The sequence below is a fragment of the Silurus meridionalis genome, chromosome 4 (genome assembly GCF_014805685.1).
Source record: "Silurus meridionalis isolate SWU-2019-XX chromosome 4, ASM1480568v1, whole genome shotgun sequence".
NCBI lineage: Eukaryota > Metazoa > Chordata > Actinopteri > Siluriformes > Siluridae > Silurus > Silurus meridionalis.
The window spans coordinates 11,952,184-11,969,577 of NC_060887.1; the positions used below are offsets into that span (position 1 = coordinate 11,952,184).

The window sequence follows — 17,394 nt, forward strand, 5'->3', positions numbered from 1 at the left end:
ACTCTTGCTGTATAGTACTGAATACTGTACCCCTGCTGTACTGTACTAAATACTACACTCTTGCTGTATAGTACTGAATACTGTACTCCTGCTGTACTTTATAGTACTGATTACTGTATTCCTGCTGTACTGTATAGTATTGAATACTTTACTCCTGCTGTACTGTACTGAATATTGTATTCCTGATGTACAGTACTGAAATCTGTATTCCTGCTGTACTGTACTGTATAGTATTGAATACTGTACTGCTGCTGTACTGTACTAAATACTGTACTCCTGCTGTACTGTATAGTACTGAATACTGTACTACTGCTATTCTCTATGGTACTGAATATTGCATTCCTGCTCTACCAGACTGTACAGAATACTATTTATTTATTTATTAAGCTCTCGTTTGTTTAGTCATTGGGAATCTTTGGAAATACGCAATAGATGTGCAAGTACCGTAAAACATGCAGTGCGCTGATCCTGAGGATAATTGCTTTGGGAAACAAATCAAGGTCACGCTTTTAATAATGTATTATACCCTGTTTCATGAAACCCATGGTTCAAACAGCCTCTCATCGGGAAACAATGCCCTTAATCATTTCTCTCTGCTGTCCATGATACACGAGGCAGGAGCATTATGTGAAAAAGAAAACTCAGGGTATCCAGTTTGAGGAAAATAAAACACAGCAAGATGGTATGTTACACCTCAATGCAAAGTGGAATCATTTTCCCATTAATGCTGTTATTATTCCTCAGAGAATGCTAGTGATTATTTTTCATTGATTAACCAGTAACATATTTGAACCATTCAGCCATATATTCGCTTTATGGACAAATGTGAAAGGACCCCTGACTTTTCCACCCAAATGTGGTCCATCGCTAAACCGGCAGCACAAAGTGTGAGTGACACAACTGTGTTACGACTTAAGATGTGGTAGAATTCAATTTTCCCTTTCGCTTAGACTAGGAGACCCAAACCTGTTCCTGTATGACAATGCCCTCTGTAAACATATGGCTTACATGGGTTGAACTCTGATCTCAACTCTGCTGAACATGCACACTACAAAATCGAGTGGAACATCTTCCCAGAAGAGTGGAGGCTATTATAACAGCAAATGGGGAGGTGAATTGGGATGTTTAAAAAGCCATTCTTATGGTCAGATGTCCACAAACTGTATATTCAGAACGATATTTAATAGTCTGGAATGTCTGCAGGGCAAGTTAGTTCCTGTTAGCGCTTTTATTATTACAGCTTCAACAGTTGTTCCTTCATCGCTTTACTTTTTTTTCCCCTTCTCTCTTTTGAAGTTAATAAGACAAAGAAGCAAAGCTTGTTAGGTTACAGAGAAACTGGAGAGTACAAAGTCCTTTGTTACTCGGTTACAAAGAGCCGACACTCCAGACTCCATCCATTTTCACTGGTTATGTAAATTGCTTCCTATGTAACTCCCTGAATGACATGATGATAAAAGTACATTATATGCCCAAATGTATACAGATAGTTTGCGACTTTTCATTTGGAGCCAGCTAAAAGTAACTCGTGAAAAATCCGATAGAAGCCGCGAGTGGCTCGAAAGTCCGGAGTAACATTTCAAAATAGAGTTTTTACTAATAAATTGCATACAAATGTTTGAAAAATTATTTCGTAGTACATTATCATATTATTTATTTAAAGTAGTAAATAAAACATTTATGACAAGTAATTCACAATTTATGTTGAGTTTACTGTACAATTCCCCTTGAAAAGGAACCATCAAAAGGGAAAGTCAAAACCTCGCCATTTTTTTATTTTATATATATACAGTACAGACCAAAAGTTTGGACACACCTTCTCATTCAAAGAGTTTTCTTTATTTTCATGACTATGAAAATTGTAGATTCACACTGAAGGCATCAAGGGCTATTTGACCAAGAAGGAGAGTGATGGGGTGCTGCGCCAGATGACCTGGCCTCCACAGTCACCGGACCTGAACCCAATCGAGATGGTTTAGGGGTGAGCTGGACCGCAGAGTGAAGGCAAAAGGGCCAACAAGTGCCAAGCATCTCTCGGGGAACTCCTTCAAGACTGTTGGAAGACCATTTCAGGTGACTTGGCATTCTCTTGATGAGCTTCAAGAGGTAGAGTGTGCAAAGCAGTAATCAAAGCAAAAGGTGGCTACTTTGAAGAACCTAGAATATGACATTTTCAGTTGTTTCACACTTTTTGTTATGTATATAATTCCATATATAATTCCACATGTGTTAATTCATAGTTTTGATGCCTTCAGTGTGAATCTACAATTTTCATAGTCATGAAAATAAAGAAAACTCTTTGAATGAGAAGGTGTGTCCAAACTTTTGGTCTGTACTGTGTGTGTATATATATATATATATATATATATATATATATATATATATATATATATATATAGATAGAGAGAGAGAGAGAGAGAGAGAGAGAGAGAGAGAGAGAGAGAGTTAAATATTGTTGCCATATTATATATGTAACTAGGGCGATTATTTTAGTAATCAAGTATTCTACCAATTATTTCATTGATTAATCGGGTAATCGGATAAGTTCTTTTATTTATTAAAAAGCTAAATAAATTTACAAGAGAAAATAAGATGGTTCTCTTAAAATGAAAAAGTTATTCGTTTTTCTTTTTAGAAATTTTTTTATTTTTATAACCGAAAATTTATGCAAGAATATCTGTAAAAACTAAACCCATTTTATGCATTCAATTGCCATATTGCACCAAAAAGCAAATACGAATAAGTCGCCATGGCTGCTCATCAGGGATAAATACACACCATTTACCTTAACTGTTGATTTCTGTAAAGCTGCTTTGAGACAATGTCTGTTGTGAAAAGCGCTATAGAAATAAACTTGACTTGACTTGATCTAATTCCACATCAATTGCCTATTTGCAGTTATAATATCCACTGTTCTGGGATGATGTTCCATTAGATCTTGGAGTGTGTTTATCGACAAATCTCACAACTCTGACGTAGGTGAGGTGAGGAGGCCTGGAGTGCAGTAATTCATCCCAAAGGTGTTCAGTAGGATTGAGGTTAGAGCTTTTCAGCAGGTTGTTCCAACCCATGTAAACCAGATGTTCATAGAGCTGGCTTGGTTTCAATGAAGGGAGAATATGATGCTACCGCATCAAGAGACATCCTCTGAAGATGTGCGACTTTGTGGTATCACTTCATGGAAGAACCACAGGAAACGTAAAGTGTTCCAATACCTGTGTCTATGTAGTGTATTATTCACGTTGGAACATCTGGCCGAGCCATGTGATTATACAAAAAAAAAAAACATTCATCACATTCCTTTTTAAGATGGTAACTGCTTTTGATCAGGGCACATCACAATACCTTACTGTGGATTATTTTCCTGTAACAGAACACCGTGTTTTTCATTCCTTACATAATATCGAAAACCTATCGGTGTATCGCCTACACAAACTATGTTTCCCTTCAGCCACTGCACCCCACTTGATTCTCTGCTTACATTACATTACATTACACTTATATAGCGCTTTTCTGCAGCATTCAAAGCGCTTTACATATGAAAGGGGGGATTCTCCTCAACCACCACCAATGTGCAGCATCCACCTGGATGATGCGACGGCAAACCCGTGTGACCCCCTCTTTCGAAAAAAGAGGTCGCACTTGTATTCGTGGCTCACCTTCCACAGCACTCATGGTCACGTGGCCGTCGTTGTTGCTCAGTCCTTATATCCACACTTCGTCTCTTTTGCGTTTGCCTTCTTAATTCAATATTTGCACTTGCACGACACACCCATTATAAACACAAAGGACTATTTTTGCCCATCACTCGAACCCGAGAGAATGACGCAATTAGGATGGAAATACACGATATGGTCAAGTTATGAGCATTGAACTAGCCGTCATCTCAACCTTAAAACCTCTAAAAGGGGGACATGAGAGACGATGGAAAAGTCTTCTATAGGGTGCAGGTGGTTGCTTCATAACTGCATTGTGAAGGACTAGTGTTAATGAACATTTTTCTCCTCTTTCTGTCTCCCACAGGAATGTCAGGGGCAGTCACTCCGGACAGGTAACCCGGTGTGTAGCTGTTGCCATGGCAACGCGGCCGAGGCCGATGTTGCGTCTCGTCCTCGGCGCTCTCCTCCTCTGCTCGACGACGACGGCGCAGGACCACGAGTGGCATTTTGACTCAAGTAAGAAGAGGCGCTCATTGTGCGGTGCTTTTGCTTGCTCGTAATCAATTTACGGAGGCCGCGAGACCCCTCTACGTGTGTGTGTGTGTGTGTGTGTGTGTGTGTGTGTGTGTGTGTGTGTGTGTGTGTGTGTGTGTGTGTGTGACCGGTAAACTTTTTACAGCACTACTGATGACTTCAAAACCTGCATGATTTATGTGCCTTGAAGTCTGTGTGTGTGTGTGTGTGTGTGTGTTTAAGAAATATTGACATTTTAAAAGGAAAGAATCGATATTGCAGAAAAGGAACAAATAAAAGTTTTATGCAGCAGAAAATAGTTCTGCTACCCGTCCCATGCTAAAAGTACTAAAGGAGCTTTGTTAGAAAAACTGGCAGAAACAGATTTCCGAGAAGGCTGGGAAAAAAATTACGCGTGTTCCAGACTGTACCTGCGGACGTATAGAAGGAAACGGTAGGTTTTCAGCCGTCCTTGGAATGTCTGCGAAAGCCGAACGGCTGCCGTCTAGACGCTTCCACTTCGTTTGAGCTTTTTAAGAGCCAATCAGAACGCAAAACAACTTCCTATTCTCTACTTATGTGCTCTATCCAGTGCAAAAGTGGTAGCTTAGGTTAAGACATTGGACTTTGGATTTCGAAAGGTCTAATGCTCATCTGTATAAATGAGAGAATTGGGAAGTCTGGGAAATGCCATAACTGTAATATCGGGTTCATCCATCATTAACTAAGTATGATTAAAACATCATTTCCAATTGTGTCGTTTCTGTTTCGACGAAGTTCAAAATTCATTCGTCTCTAAATAAAAAATCTGATTTGAGTCTATTTGAGTCACAGTTTGAGTTGAGGTTAGGGGGCAGGGTCAACTGATGTCCCATTTCATACTCTTCCTTCTTCACATTCAAATTGTAATGAAAATGTAGTTTTTCATAAAATACTGTTTTCCATCTAAGACCCACGGAGTTTTTCGATCCCACATCATTTCCCGCTCGCAGGAACAATCCGTCCTCCAGTTCGAGTGAGTAATAACAGAATTTACAACTCTCCGCTGAACGTCATGAAATCAATCAGCCGACATCCGGGAACGCGACGGAGTCTAAACGATCGTCTCAAATGCCCGGCGTTTACGCCCTCGCTTGGTCACGCTCCGTAGATCCGCTCCCTGATGACGTCCAGAGCGTGGGCCTGGTGGAAGACCTCAGGGACTTCAGAGTCTTCAAAGCAAGATTGTTCGCCGCTGAAGGAAGCGAAAGCGTTTATATAATACCGACTTGTTTTATGTAAACTATGATCCGTTTTGTCGAGTGTCTGTGAAAAATTGAAATAAGGTCCCATTTCTCATGCATGATTTGGGATACAGCCCGAAAATAGTGAAGAAAGTGAGGGGGCTTGTGAGGGTGGGGGTGAGGAGGGAGCAGTATGCATGTTTGCATGTAGAGAGAGCTTTATTGGCAACAGACTGGTGACGTAATGAAATCGAGACGACGTGTGTGTGTGTGTGTGTGTGTGTGTGTGTGTGTGCGCGCACGCACATCACAGCAGGGGCAGAATTTGTCTTCCATCTATAACATTCCTATTCAGTGACTCATGGAGAGCAACTGAATCCCCTCCCTCTTTGTGAATGCACACACACACACACACACACATACACACATACACACATACACTCCAACTGCCTAGGTTTTATTGTATTAAATAGCATTGTGAATATTTTAAGAATGCATGGATGCTGTATGTTGCCAGACATGGTTTTTTTTTTTTTTTTTTTTTTTTTGGGGGGGGGGGTGTTCGGTACAACAAACACACTCTCATAGTTGTGCTAATAGTTCTATGTAACTGAAAGTGTACTGGCACAAAGATCGGACAGTTCTCTCTCTTTTGAAAGCCTTTCATGGAGACTTCAAATACACTATATGGATAAATGTGTTGGGACAGCTGACTTTTCCAGGTTTATGTTGTTCTTCCCCAAACTGTTACTACAAATTTGTCTTTAGATGAGGTAGTATGAATCTATCCTTCACTTGAACTAGGAGACCCACACCTGTTCCACCATGACGATGCCCCTGTGCACAAAGCCAGCTCCATGAACATACAGTTTCATGAGTTGGCATGGAAGATCTTCAGTGAACTGCTATAGAGAACTGATCTCAATCCTACTGAACACCTTTGGGATGAACTGGAACATAGACTGCACCCATCCTCACCCTAAATCAGTACCTGACTTAACCAACATCCAAGTTGCTGAATGAACACAAATGTCCACAAGCGAAATGTAGAGCATCTTCCTAGAAGGGTGGAGGTTATTCTACCAGCCAAAGAAGACAGAATGTGGAATGAGATGCTCAAAAAGCACATACAAATCTGAGAGTCTGGTGTCCACAAACTTCTGTTCATATAGTGTCTATCTATCTATCTATCTATCTATCTATCTATCTATCTATCTATCTATCTATCTATCTATCTATCTATCTATCTGTCTGTCTGTCTGTCTGTCTGTCTGTCTGTCTGTCTGTCTGTCTGTCTGTCTGTCCAATGCTAATATTTGTTTTATTTAGAAACACGAAAGGAAATTGAATTGAATATTGGATATTGAATGATTCAAATCTATTAGTGATTCATCATTAATGATGATTGGATGCTGCTGTTGAATTTGAATTAATATGCTAATAATGAATCTGCATTGCCCCCTGGCTGTGTATCTAAAATTGAGTGGAACATCTTCCCAAAAGAGCGGACGTTCCTATAACAGCAAACGAAAGAGCACATATGAATCTAACGCACAAACTTTTATCTTGACTCGAAGCCTGCTCTTCTTGTGTAACTGTTGACTATGAAATCAGCAGTCCACTCCAGAGGGTATGCTGTTGAGGACCAGAAGAATCAGTAATATCAGTCTGATCTAATGTAGGCACACCAAATTCATCCTTTTTTTTCTTTCTCTCTCCCACACACAGCGATATGTCGTTACGCACTGGGGATGGAGGACGGAACGATCCCGGATTCCGATATCTCAGCATCCAGTGCCTGGTCTGACTCAACCGAGGCCAAACATGGCAGGTAAACGTGTGTTTGTTTGGGTGTGTGGGTGTTGTTCTTTCTATAAATCACTCAAAGCGACACCAGCGCATTACGCGAGAGGTTAGTAATGAGCTGTATCCTGATATAGGACATTAGGTAATGGCATTACTGCACTGACTGTCTAGGGTAGACTTACTTGATGGAGAGCACAAGCCAAAAAACACACACGCACTCTTTTATTATTTTAAGAGAGATCTTTTAGTCTGGTCTATGGGTGGGTTTGTGGGTGCGAAAGAGGTGGCGGTCGTGCGAGTACGAGTGTGTGTGTGTGTGTGTGTGTGTGTGTGTGTGTGTGTGTGTGTCCTTGGCCAGCATGCTAGTCATGTGTTTGTGATTAAGCTCATATTGAGTGTAAGACAGCCAGGGGTATTTACATGGGGCGGACAAGCCTTTACGGGGATCATGTGGTTGTTGGAACATTCTCAGGGTCTCCACCAGTGAGGTAGCGTATTAACAGAACAGTGCGAAACTTTCACTTATATTTAAAGTGGAGCAGACGCACGCGGACGTGCGAAGGCGAGGAAGAAGGAACAGGTTTTTAAAGTCTCAGTTAGGTATCATTTGAGTCTCAGCAGATTTTTAATGAATTACCGCTACGCCGATACATTCGCCATGGCCCCTTTAATGTTTTTTCTTCTTTTTTTTTCTCCTGCCATTTCTAGTGCGGTTTAATCCTCGCCAGTCTCTCACACCAGGTGTGTACATATGCTATGTGAGTGTGAGGTCTTGGCAGCATGTAGAGGATCCATCATCTGTACGATTGGGGCACTGGGTAACTGAAGTGTAGCTGGGTTGTTATTGCAGTTGAGCCTCAGATCATCTGCACTCGGAGCAGTCATGCCTCATTAGAACCTTATATACTTTCAGAACCTCATGCACCAAGCTGTGCATTTTCGACCTTATTCTGTGCTTGATGGGGCAATGAGCGCACGGCGAAAGGTTGATTTGACCAGGAAATTAGCGGCGCCCAATACGCAACTGGGCATCTGGGAGAGCAAATATGGCCCTTATCTCTATGGGAGAGATTCTCTCAATTCAATTCATTTTAAAAGCCATTTTCAATTCATTCAGTTCCTTATACTAATACCTAATACTAAGTTTGTCTATTTCCTTTCTTTCATTTCATTAGAACCAAACCAGATTAGAAGCATGTCATCTGTATTAAAGCCCTCAACTCCTCATCTTTGGAAATACGAGGGGAATAGAACTGGCAGCTTTCACCGTTTTTTTTTCTGAGATACATCTTTGGCGCTCATTTTATTGACATATGAGCATAAGTCAGATCTCACAAGCCAGACGCTAAACTTGGCCAAAAATATCACCTCCTTATGCCAGTAAAGTCATTTGACTGGCATTGCATGGCATCACTTGCAAGATCCTGAGATTTGTGAACAGTTACAGTATATTATATGTGAGCTGGGTCTGGAAGTTAGACCAACCTGATTCCTAAAGACTTCCACAGACTAGCTGCAGAGTCAGTTTCCAACACCCCACCACTAAAATCCACCTACACGCTAGAAGGTTTTCTGGAGATGATCTGCATTCTTTGAGATTGTCAGCTATCATTATGTAATGATGTTCTAGTAAAACCCTGTGTGTTCCTCAGGCTGAGTACAGGAGAAGGGGATGGTGCATGGTGTCCATTAGGTTCAGTCTTCCCCCATCCTTCAGAGTATCTGCAGGTGGACCTGCACAAACTGCACTTCCTGTCCCTGGTGGGCACGCAGGGTCGTCATGCCGATGGGCACGGGCGGGAGTTTGCGCGCAGCTACCGGCTCCGGTACTCTCGGGACGGTCGCCAATGGATCACCTGGAAAGACCGCTGGGGCCAGGAGGTCAGTATTTTTTTTCTCTATTCCATTTTTTTTCATCTCCTGATATATATTGAGTTTTACTCATCTCGTATACAGGTGATTTCAGGCAACGAGAACACGCACGATGTGGTTCTGAAGGACCTGGGCCCTCCGATCATAGCGCGAATGGTCCGGTTCTACCCTCTGGCTGACCGCATGATGAGCGTGTGTATGAGAGTGGAGCTCTACGGCTGCTTGTGGAGTGGTAAACTTTGTAAACATTTGTAATGGGAACTAGATCATTGCATTGCACAAGAAATTCTACCCTACATAACCTGGCAAATATTGGGACAAACCTTTTCTTTTTCTGTACTAGTTTTTTTACTGTTTTTAAAGAATATCGAATAACACCATGATGTAATATACACTATATGGACACAAGTATGTGCACACGTGACCATATGATTCATATGTGCTTTTGATTTGTGATCATTCAGCTACACGGATGTTAGTAAAGTCAGGTAGATATACCAGCTGTAGAAGAATATCTACCGTATTTTTTGGACTATAAGCCGCTACGTTTTTCCCACGTATTGAAAGCGGCTTAAACAACAAAGCGGTTTATTTATGAATTTTTCCTGGGTTTTTCCCGGTTTCACAAACTTCAAGCCAAAAACTGAGCGACATAACATTAGACCCATGAAATGTTCGAACGGAAACGAAAAAACGCACTTCACCTGTGTTCTGAGCTGCACAGCATCGGGAGAAAAAACTTCCATTGGGTGATTTTTAAACGCACGACGCTGCCAAAAGATAAACTCCCAAGAGAAATAGTTGTGAAAGGAAGAAGGAAGACAGTGAACAATGACTTACTTGGTAGGCTACTGTTTAGATACAAGCCTTTGTAACGCGTTGAGTCTGGGTGAAGGGAGAGCTCACTAACTCCAGTTGCAACAGAAATCATATAAGCAGAGACAGGTTTCCAAAACTCGTGCTTTTTTATTTTTCTTGGCAACAGCGTTACGGGTTATTTAAAGAAACGTAGAAATGAGCATCAGAAAATAATAAGGACATATTCCTCAGTCTTGCACACACGCAGTATACCGGAAGAATGCAGTGCCAGGCTTTTCCCAAAATACCGCTATGCTCCTAAAGGAAGCGCAACATATATCGCCCGTTACACCGTGTGTAATGTGTCTTTCGTTAAAGCCTGTGTTAAGTACATTAGTGTAGACACCTGCGGCTTATAGGCTTATTTATGTTCAAAATAAAAATATTTGTAAAATTCAGTGGGTGCGGCTTATATATGAATAGAAGAATATATGGAATTGTTAGATTGTGAGTTCAGATCCCAGCGATGCCACAGCCCTGTTACTGGGAGGATGGGTGGATGGCATGCTTTATTAGCTCTACGGAAGCATAAACAGTATTTCAAGGAGATGACATTGGCTGGCTTTACTTGAAGGTCTTCACCCTCTCCAGGTGGAAGTTGGCTGGCAGATGGGAGTTGAAAAAAAAAAAGCTGAAATATGTTAATAAATTAGCATGGACCTATTTGCATTTGTTTTAGAATCATATTAGAATATCTTTAAACAAGCTCAAAAGGGAAATGGGAAAGAAAAGAAGGGAGCAACAGGAGTAACACATTCAGAACGGGCACTAGGGTCGGCTCAACGGTTTCAGCAGTCAGAATTCTAATACTGACATCAGCATTCAGGTATGCGTTGTCCACATTAACGCAGGGTGAAGTAACTGGAAAGGAAAGGCACATCTGGCAGTATTGCGATGCCGAGAGTGCAGCACCGTTCCGGTGTACGATCTACATGCGCATCAGGACTGAAAAAGGTCTCGGAATATGTCGGGTTTTACTCTCAAGAGAACGAGCGCGGGTCGGCAAGTTCACGGGCAAGACACGCATTGCCAACGTGAGCATTCCAAAGATAGGACTTTCGCTTTGAATATGAATTGTAACCCGTTTCTTAGTGGTGGCAGCCGCAGCACATTCAATACAGGCTGAAGCACCGATCTTTTTATACAACAAACTAGGTCAAAGAGTATTGGACAAGAACTGGACAGCGAATGACTGGAAGAAAGTTCTGTGGACAGGCCAACTTTGACATTTGTGGTTCCGGCATAAGAACTTATATAAGACGTAGAACAGGAGAGATGATGTTAGCGGACTCACACACAGTCAGACTTGGAGGTGGAAGCTTTAATGGTTTGGGGTTGTTGTGGAGCAGGGAAGGTTGGAGACTAATTGCCAATACTAAACCAACTTGGCTTTCATTCCATACTTTCATTCATCACCATCCAATTTCATTCTGGACTGCGGCTTATTGCAAACAACGGCACCATACAACAAGACAATGACCTGAAGCGGATGTCCAAGATCTGTAAATGTTATTTAGAGAACAAACAGTCGGTTTGAGTGTGAACCACCTGCCCAGTAACCGCACCTAAATCCTATTGAACTGCTCTGCGATTAACTTGATTGCAAGGTCAGAAAGAAACCACATGTCTCTCAAGAACCATACAAGACCAACTTTTTATAGGAACTCTGTATTTGTTTAATAACTCAGATATCCAGATGTTAAACTTGTATGGTGTAAACTTGTGTCTCTCTCTGTGTGTGTTTGTGTGTGTGTTGTGCTCTCTTGGTTAGATGGACTAAAGGCCTACACTGCACCAATGGGCCACATTATGAACATGTCTGGCTCTCCTGTATATCTCAATGACTCCATCTATGACGGCAGTATGGAAGCAGGGTAACACTAACTCACACACACACACACACACACACACACACACACACACACACATGCACACACAAATGAGGTAGTGTTGGATGAGGTGACATCACACAGCAGCTGGATAATTTTGCAATGGTGCCTGCAATTCTTTCTGTTACAATTTGACCATATTATTTTGCTTTCCTTCTGCCCTCGTCCTGTGTGGTTTCATACCTCGTGATAAATGTGAGCCTCTTTAAATACAGCTTCCTCACCCACTGTCATCACCGACCGTCAGGGTCTGTGTGTGTCAGAGCCGGTACTCATGGGGGTGTAAGCACTCCCAGATGTGTTTTTAATAGGCTTGAGATGTTTGCATTAGCTGAGCTAAGGTCTTTTTTTTTTTTTTTTTTTTTTACCCCGACCAGATGTGCATGCTGCAGCTGTATGTGTGTACTGTATGTGTGCAACTCGCTGGATGATGTGTCCATGGGAATTGCACGTGTTTTGTGTCAAGACTGTGTATTCTCAGTTGCGTATGTTTTGGGAATCAAACATTCTGCCTCGTTCTCTCTCTCTCTCTCTCTCTCTCTCTCACTCTGCAGGATGTTGTTTGGAGGTCTGGGTCAGCTATGTGATGGGGTATTGGGAGGGGATGATTTTGTGGAAAGTAAGGAACTACGGGTGTGGCCAGGTTACGACTACGTCGGCTGGAGCCGGGAAGTCCTGGGCAAACCCACTGTGGACATCGAGTTCCACTTTGAGAAGCCACGCCTCATTCAAACCATGCAGGTGAGCATGTGGGTGTGTGTGAGGGTCAGAGTTCATGGCTGGAATTGTTCTCCCGGACGGCAGGGTCAAAAGTATTGGGACACACACTCTTTCAAACCACGCGTTTTTACTCCATATTAAGTGTTGGCCCAAAGTTGGAAGCACACAATAGTATAGGACCTCGAGATCTTTTGATTTGCTGGAGCTAGGAGACTCAAAGCCGACTTCACGAACATATGGTTGACACAGGTTGGAGTGGAAGATCTTGAGTGGCCTGCTATAGAGCTCTGACCTCAACCCAGGTGTCCTCATCCTACATTAGTACCTGACACCATTGTAGGTAAAAGAGCAAAAATCTAGTGGAACATCTTCCCAGAAGAGTGGAGGTTTTGCTACATGGCAGAAACTGGGAATTTGTGTGGATTTTCACCTACAAAATAACTTTTAAGTCTTCAGCGGAGGCTGGGTAGACTGGTTTAAGTCGAACAGAAAGTCTAAGGTAACTCAAGTAAGCACTCTTTGTAATCACGGCGAGTAGAAAAGCGTCTAAGAATGCGCAACCTGCTGAAACTTCAGGCTGCAACATCAAAAAGCCATATCAGGTTCCACTCCCATGGAGCAATCTGAGGTTACGGTGTGCACACGCTCACCAAGACTAGACTTTTTTTCCTTCTCTGGGCAGCAAGTATTTCATTCACACGATTCTCATCATACTATTTTATCTTTCCACCATAGCTGTCAGCTGCGCTTTGCTTTTGTGCGATTTTCTCGTGAACTGTGCAATCACATTTCTTGCCGCTTCTAGGATTATTTCATTTGAACTCAGGATATTGCTTAAAAGCCTGACAAAAAAGGGGTTGTCTAGGGGTTTTTTTTCTCTGGAGATTTATAGCTCCTTCTTGGCAGATTCCTGACTTTAGCCCTAGGAATTCGTATTTCACTTTATCTGCAGGGTAAATGCTTTCTGCAGGGTTTAGGGGAAGTGCACGGTGACTTCCAGACCTCCTGAAGAAAACCTATTACAATTTAAACCCCCCCACACATTTATTTCATCGGTTTGTTTTCTAACGAACCCGTTTGACCTCACACACGTAGGGTTAAGAACTAACCAGTTGTACGCTTACTTACTTTCCACCCTTATTTGCGAGTACATCTGCTTTCCATTTTCCTCTGCTCTCATCATCTCATCTGCTCTCTCTCTAAAGGGTGGCAAAATTCCGTGGGAATTTTGAAAATATTCAGAGTTGGAAACGTACCAGGAATTTCTGTGAATTTACAAGAATTTATGGTAATTCATTAGAAATTTGAGGAAATATATCTATCGTATACAAACATGATCACCAAGATGGACATTTTTTTTTTTTAAACATTAATTGGTGTGCAGGATTTATGAAATGATGTGTGTTATGTTATGGATAAACACAAAGTGCATGTAGGGGGCGTGGCCATGTGCATGTGAATGATGAATGCGCAGGGTAGAAATTCAACTGAAATTGTATTAAATCTGGTTGTTTGACCTACAAAATTCATTTCCATTAATTCCCATTAATTGGAAGGTTTTCAGTTTAGAAAATTCCTGGAATTCCTTATGCGTTGTCTCTGAGGTCATCGAAAATTAGCTCACGTTTCGGCATGTTTTCGGCAGGTGCACACCAATAACTGGCACACGCAGGGCGTGCGCGTGTTCTCTGAGGTACTGTGCGAGTTCAAGGCGAGCTTGCTGAGCCCGTGGAGCGAGCCAGCTCTGAGCGTGCACGTGCCCCTGAGCGACCTGCGAGACCCCTCGTCACGCACAGTCACGCTGCCGCTCGGTGGCCAGCCTGCACACATCCTTCGTTGCCACTTCACCTTCTCTGACAGCTGGCTGTTGATCAGTGAGATCAGCTTTTACTCTGGTACACACACACACACACACACACACACACACACCATAATGCTCTCTCGCATAGTTTACACACCAGCTCTCATACAGTACATACCAATCACACACACACACACATACACCATACGGCCAAACTGTCACTCGCCACATACACGCCACAGTACAACATAACACACACAATTTTTTACATACTTGTATACAAGTAAAAACCTATTTATACACATGATACTGTACATTTTGAAACGATCGGTTCATAGTAATGACTCTTTCTCTCTCCCTCTTTTTCTCTCAGAGCCGTTCAACAGCAGCTCACCGTTTCCCTCAATAGCTTTTCCTCGTCCCTCCCCCACTCCTCGCTCTCCTCTCCTCACCTCGCCCTCTTTGACCTCCACCACCTTTGCCAGCACTACCAACTCCAGCAGGCGCCGAACAGGTGAGTCAGGGCTGTAACGCTCGAGTTTTAATACCGTGTGTGTCTGTCAGAGATAGAGGTAGACAGATTAATGAATCCTTACACACACCTTTAATGCGAAAGATTTAAAGGCTAAATCAGTACGAGATTCCTAACATATAGTTTTGTTCATTTAATTGATTCGCTCAGCAGTGAATATATAAAATCATATAGTAATCTTATGGTCATACATACACATTAGGAAAGGGTTTGAATGAGACTCTTGAGCTGATCTCAGCACTATACACCAAAACATTAGCTGAGGTTCAGAGAGCTGTTTGAGCTGACAGATTGCAAGTGTCCTCTAGGTGGATGAATGCCCAGCCTTTTTCTTCATCGCCCCGTGTCTTGCACTCTCTTATATCTTCTTTCCCTGTTGGTTTTTTCTCCACATTGCTAAAGACAAGGAGTCTATTGTTGAACGAGAGAGGGAGGCAAAAACAGGAGGAGAGATAAGCTGCGTGTTGAGAAGTCTGTGTACATAGCTGTGGTTTGTTAGGGACTTTTGGAATCTACTATTCTCTAGTGGTGGAGCTGCAAAGCACTGCAGAAGCAATTCTGAGTGTCAGCTGTTTTCTTCTTTTAATGTGTCTGTACAACCAGTGTCATACAACTAGGGTCGCGAAGGAAATTTCCGGAAACGTACCAGGAATTTAATTTAAATTAAATGGGGGAAATGTATATAAATGCATCATATACAAACTTAAATATAAACATTTTTGTTTGGTCATAAGTTGACATGAATTCGAACTAATACAGATTTAAAAACATTTTCGACTTAGTATAATTTTGTTTACACAAGTTTTAAACATAAACGTATGTAATATTTATATAAGTCACATGAATATGCGCCAAGACGGACATCTTTTATGGCCTCGGTGGCGCCGCAGTAAGAGTGCCGCGTGCATGCGATTGATGAATTTGCAGAGTTGAAATTGAACAAAAATTTCATTAAATCTGGTTGTTTTAAGCAAAATTGTCCAAAAAAGTTCCAATGCAAATTTTGTAAATTTCCAGTTTATTCCCAATTAATTCCCATGGAATGTTTCCAGTCTTTAAAATTCCCGGAATTTTGAAACCCTACATACAACCGGGAAGTGTTACATTACTGATACTGTCTTTGCATTGGATTTCAGTCAAATCTTCCTCACAAAAACACGTGTGGACATCTTCAATTGACCTCTAAATGACTCGTGGTCATCCTGAGGCGCTGACCATTTGAAGCAGCATACAGGGGAAACGCTTTGATTGTGCAAATACCTTCGAGTTCATTTATAATCCCTTTTGGGATGAAGTAGCGTACACAGACAAATGCAGGCACTTATAATTTATGTTTGTTTGTTTTTTAAGGTGCTGCTGGTGATGATTTTGCTGCTGTTACCCCAAGGGCAGGGCTTCCTGTTGCTAAGGATGACAGCAGCAACACTGCTATCCTGATCGGCTGCCTAGTGGGCATAATTCTGCTGCTGTTGGCTGTCATAGTTGGTATTCTCTGGAGGCAGTACTGGAAGAAGCTGCTTGGCAAGGTGAAGCGCTCGACACCTGCTTGATACAGGTGCTATTCCAACTGTTGTTCGAAAACGGTTTAAACGTGTTGTCCGTGTGTGTGTGTGTGTGTGTGTGTGTGTGTGTGTGTGTGTGTGTGTGTGTTTGTCCAGGCCCAGGGTAGCCTGTCGAGCGACGAGCTGCGAGTTCATCTCTCAGTTCCCTCAGAAAACGTAGTGATCAATAACACAAACACACACACGTACTCCAGCCGTTACCAGCGAATACACACTTTCCCTGATGACCCAGATAGAGACGGGGAGTATCAGGAGCCCAGCACTGTGGTACGCCCTCGGGAGCAGCGTGACAGCACAGGTGAGGCTCCGCAACTACAAACCACACCGTAATATGAGAAATATAAATCAATTCTAGTTTTTCAAATCCAAACCGTTCAATAAAATGCAAAGACTTTTCACATACACTATATGGAAAAAAGTTTGTAGACACCCGACCATAAGATTCGTACGTGCTTTCTGAACATCCCGTTCCACGTTAGTCCTCTTTGGCTGTTATAATAAAAACCTCCGCTCTTCTGGGAAGATGTTCCACTCGATTTTGGAGCGTGCTTGTGGAGATTTGTGCTCATTCAGCCATCCATGGACAAAGAAAATTGCGACACCAGACTTTTCCGCCTATATGTGGTTCTCCCCCAAACTTCTAACCAATTGTATAGTTTGTCTTTGAATTAGGTAGCATTATGTTTTCTCCTCACTTGAACTCGAAGACCCAAAATTAGTTACAGCATGGAAATGCCCCCTTGTGCACAAAGCCAGCTGTATGGTCTGCATGGGTTGGAGTGCTCCATAACAGTGGCCTGTTATGGAGCACTGCTCTCAACCCTATTGGACACCTTTGGTATAGTTTGAAATGCTGACTGCACCCCAGGTTTCTTCACCTCACCTACATCAGTACCTGACTTTACTAACACCATTGTGTCTGAATGAACACAAACCTCCACACTCTAAAATCTAGTGGA

General features: G+C 42.2%; 1 protein-coding gene across 6 annotated transcripts in view; it reads left to right on the forward strand.

Annotated features, from left to right (window-relative positions):
* The window catches only part of ddr1 (discoidin domain receptor tyrosine kinase 1), a 40,595-nt gene that overhangs the window by 15,569 nt on the left and 7,632 nt on the right, over positions 1-17,394 (forward strand). For 5 of the 6 annotated variants that reach the window (XM_046846815.1, XM_046846818.1, XM_046846813.1 and 2 more), the window contains exons 2-11: positions 4,024-4,175; positions 7,124-7,226; positions 8,854-9,082; positions 9,158-9,305; positions 11,703-11,805; positions 12,375-12,561; positions 14,186-14,435; positions 14,715-14,855; positions 16,224-16,399; positions 16,532-16,733. In XM_046846815.1, the coding sequence (XP_046702771.1) occupies positions 4,076-4,175; positions 7,124-7,226; positions 8,854-9,082; positions 9,158-9,305; positions 11,703-11,805; positions 12,375-12,561; positions 14,186-14,435; positions 14,715-14,855; positions 16,224-16,399; positions 16,532-16,733 (1,639 nt within the window). In that variant the 5' untranslated portion in view covers positions 4,024-4,075. Of the gene's footprint in view, positions 1-2,021; positions 2,074-4,023; positions 4,176-7,123; positions 7,227-8,853; positions 9,083-9,157; positions 9,306-11,702; positions 11,806-12,374; positions 12,562-14,185; positions 14,436-14,714; positions 14,856-16,223; positions 16,400-16,531; positions 16,734-17,394 lie in introns of those variants that run through there. The other variant, XM_046846817.1, reaches the window with a different exon arrangement.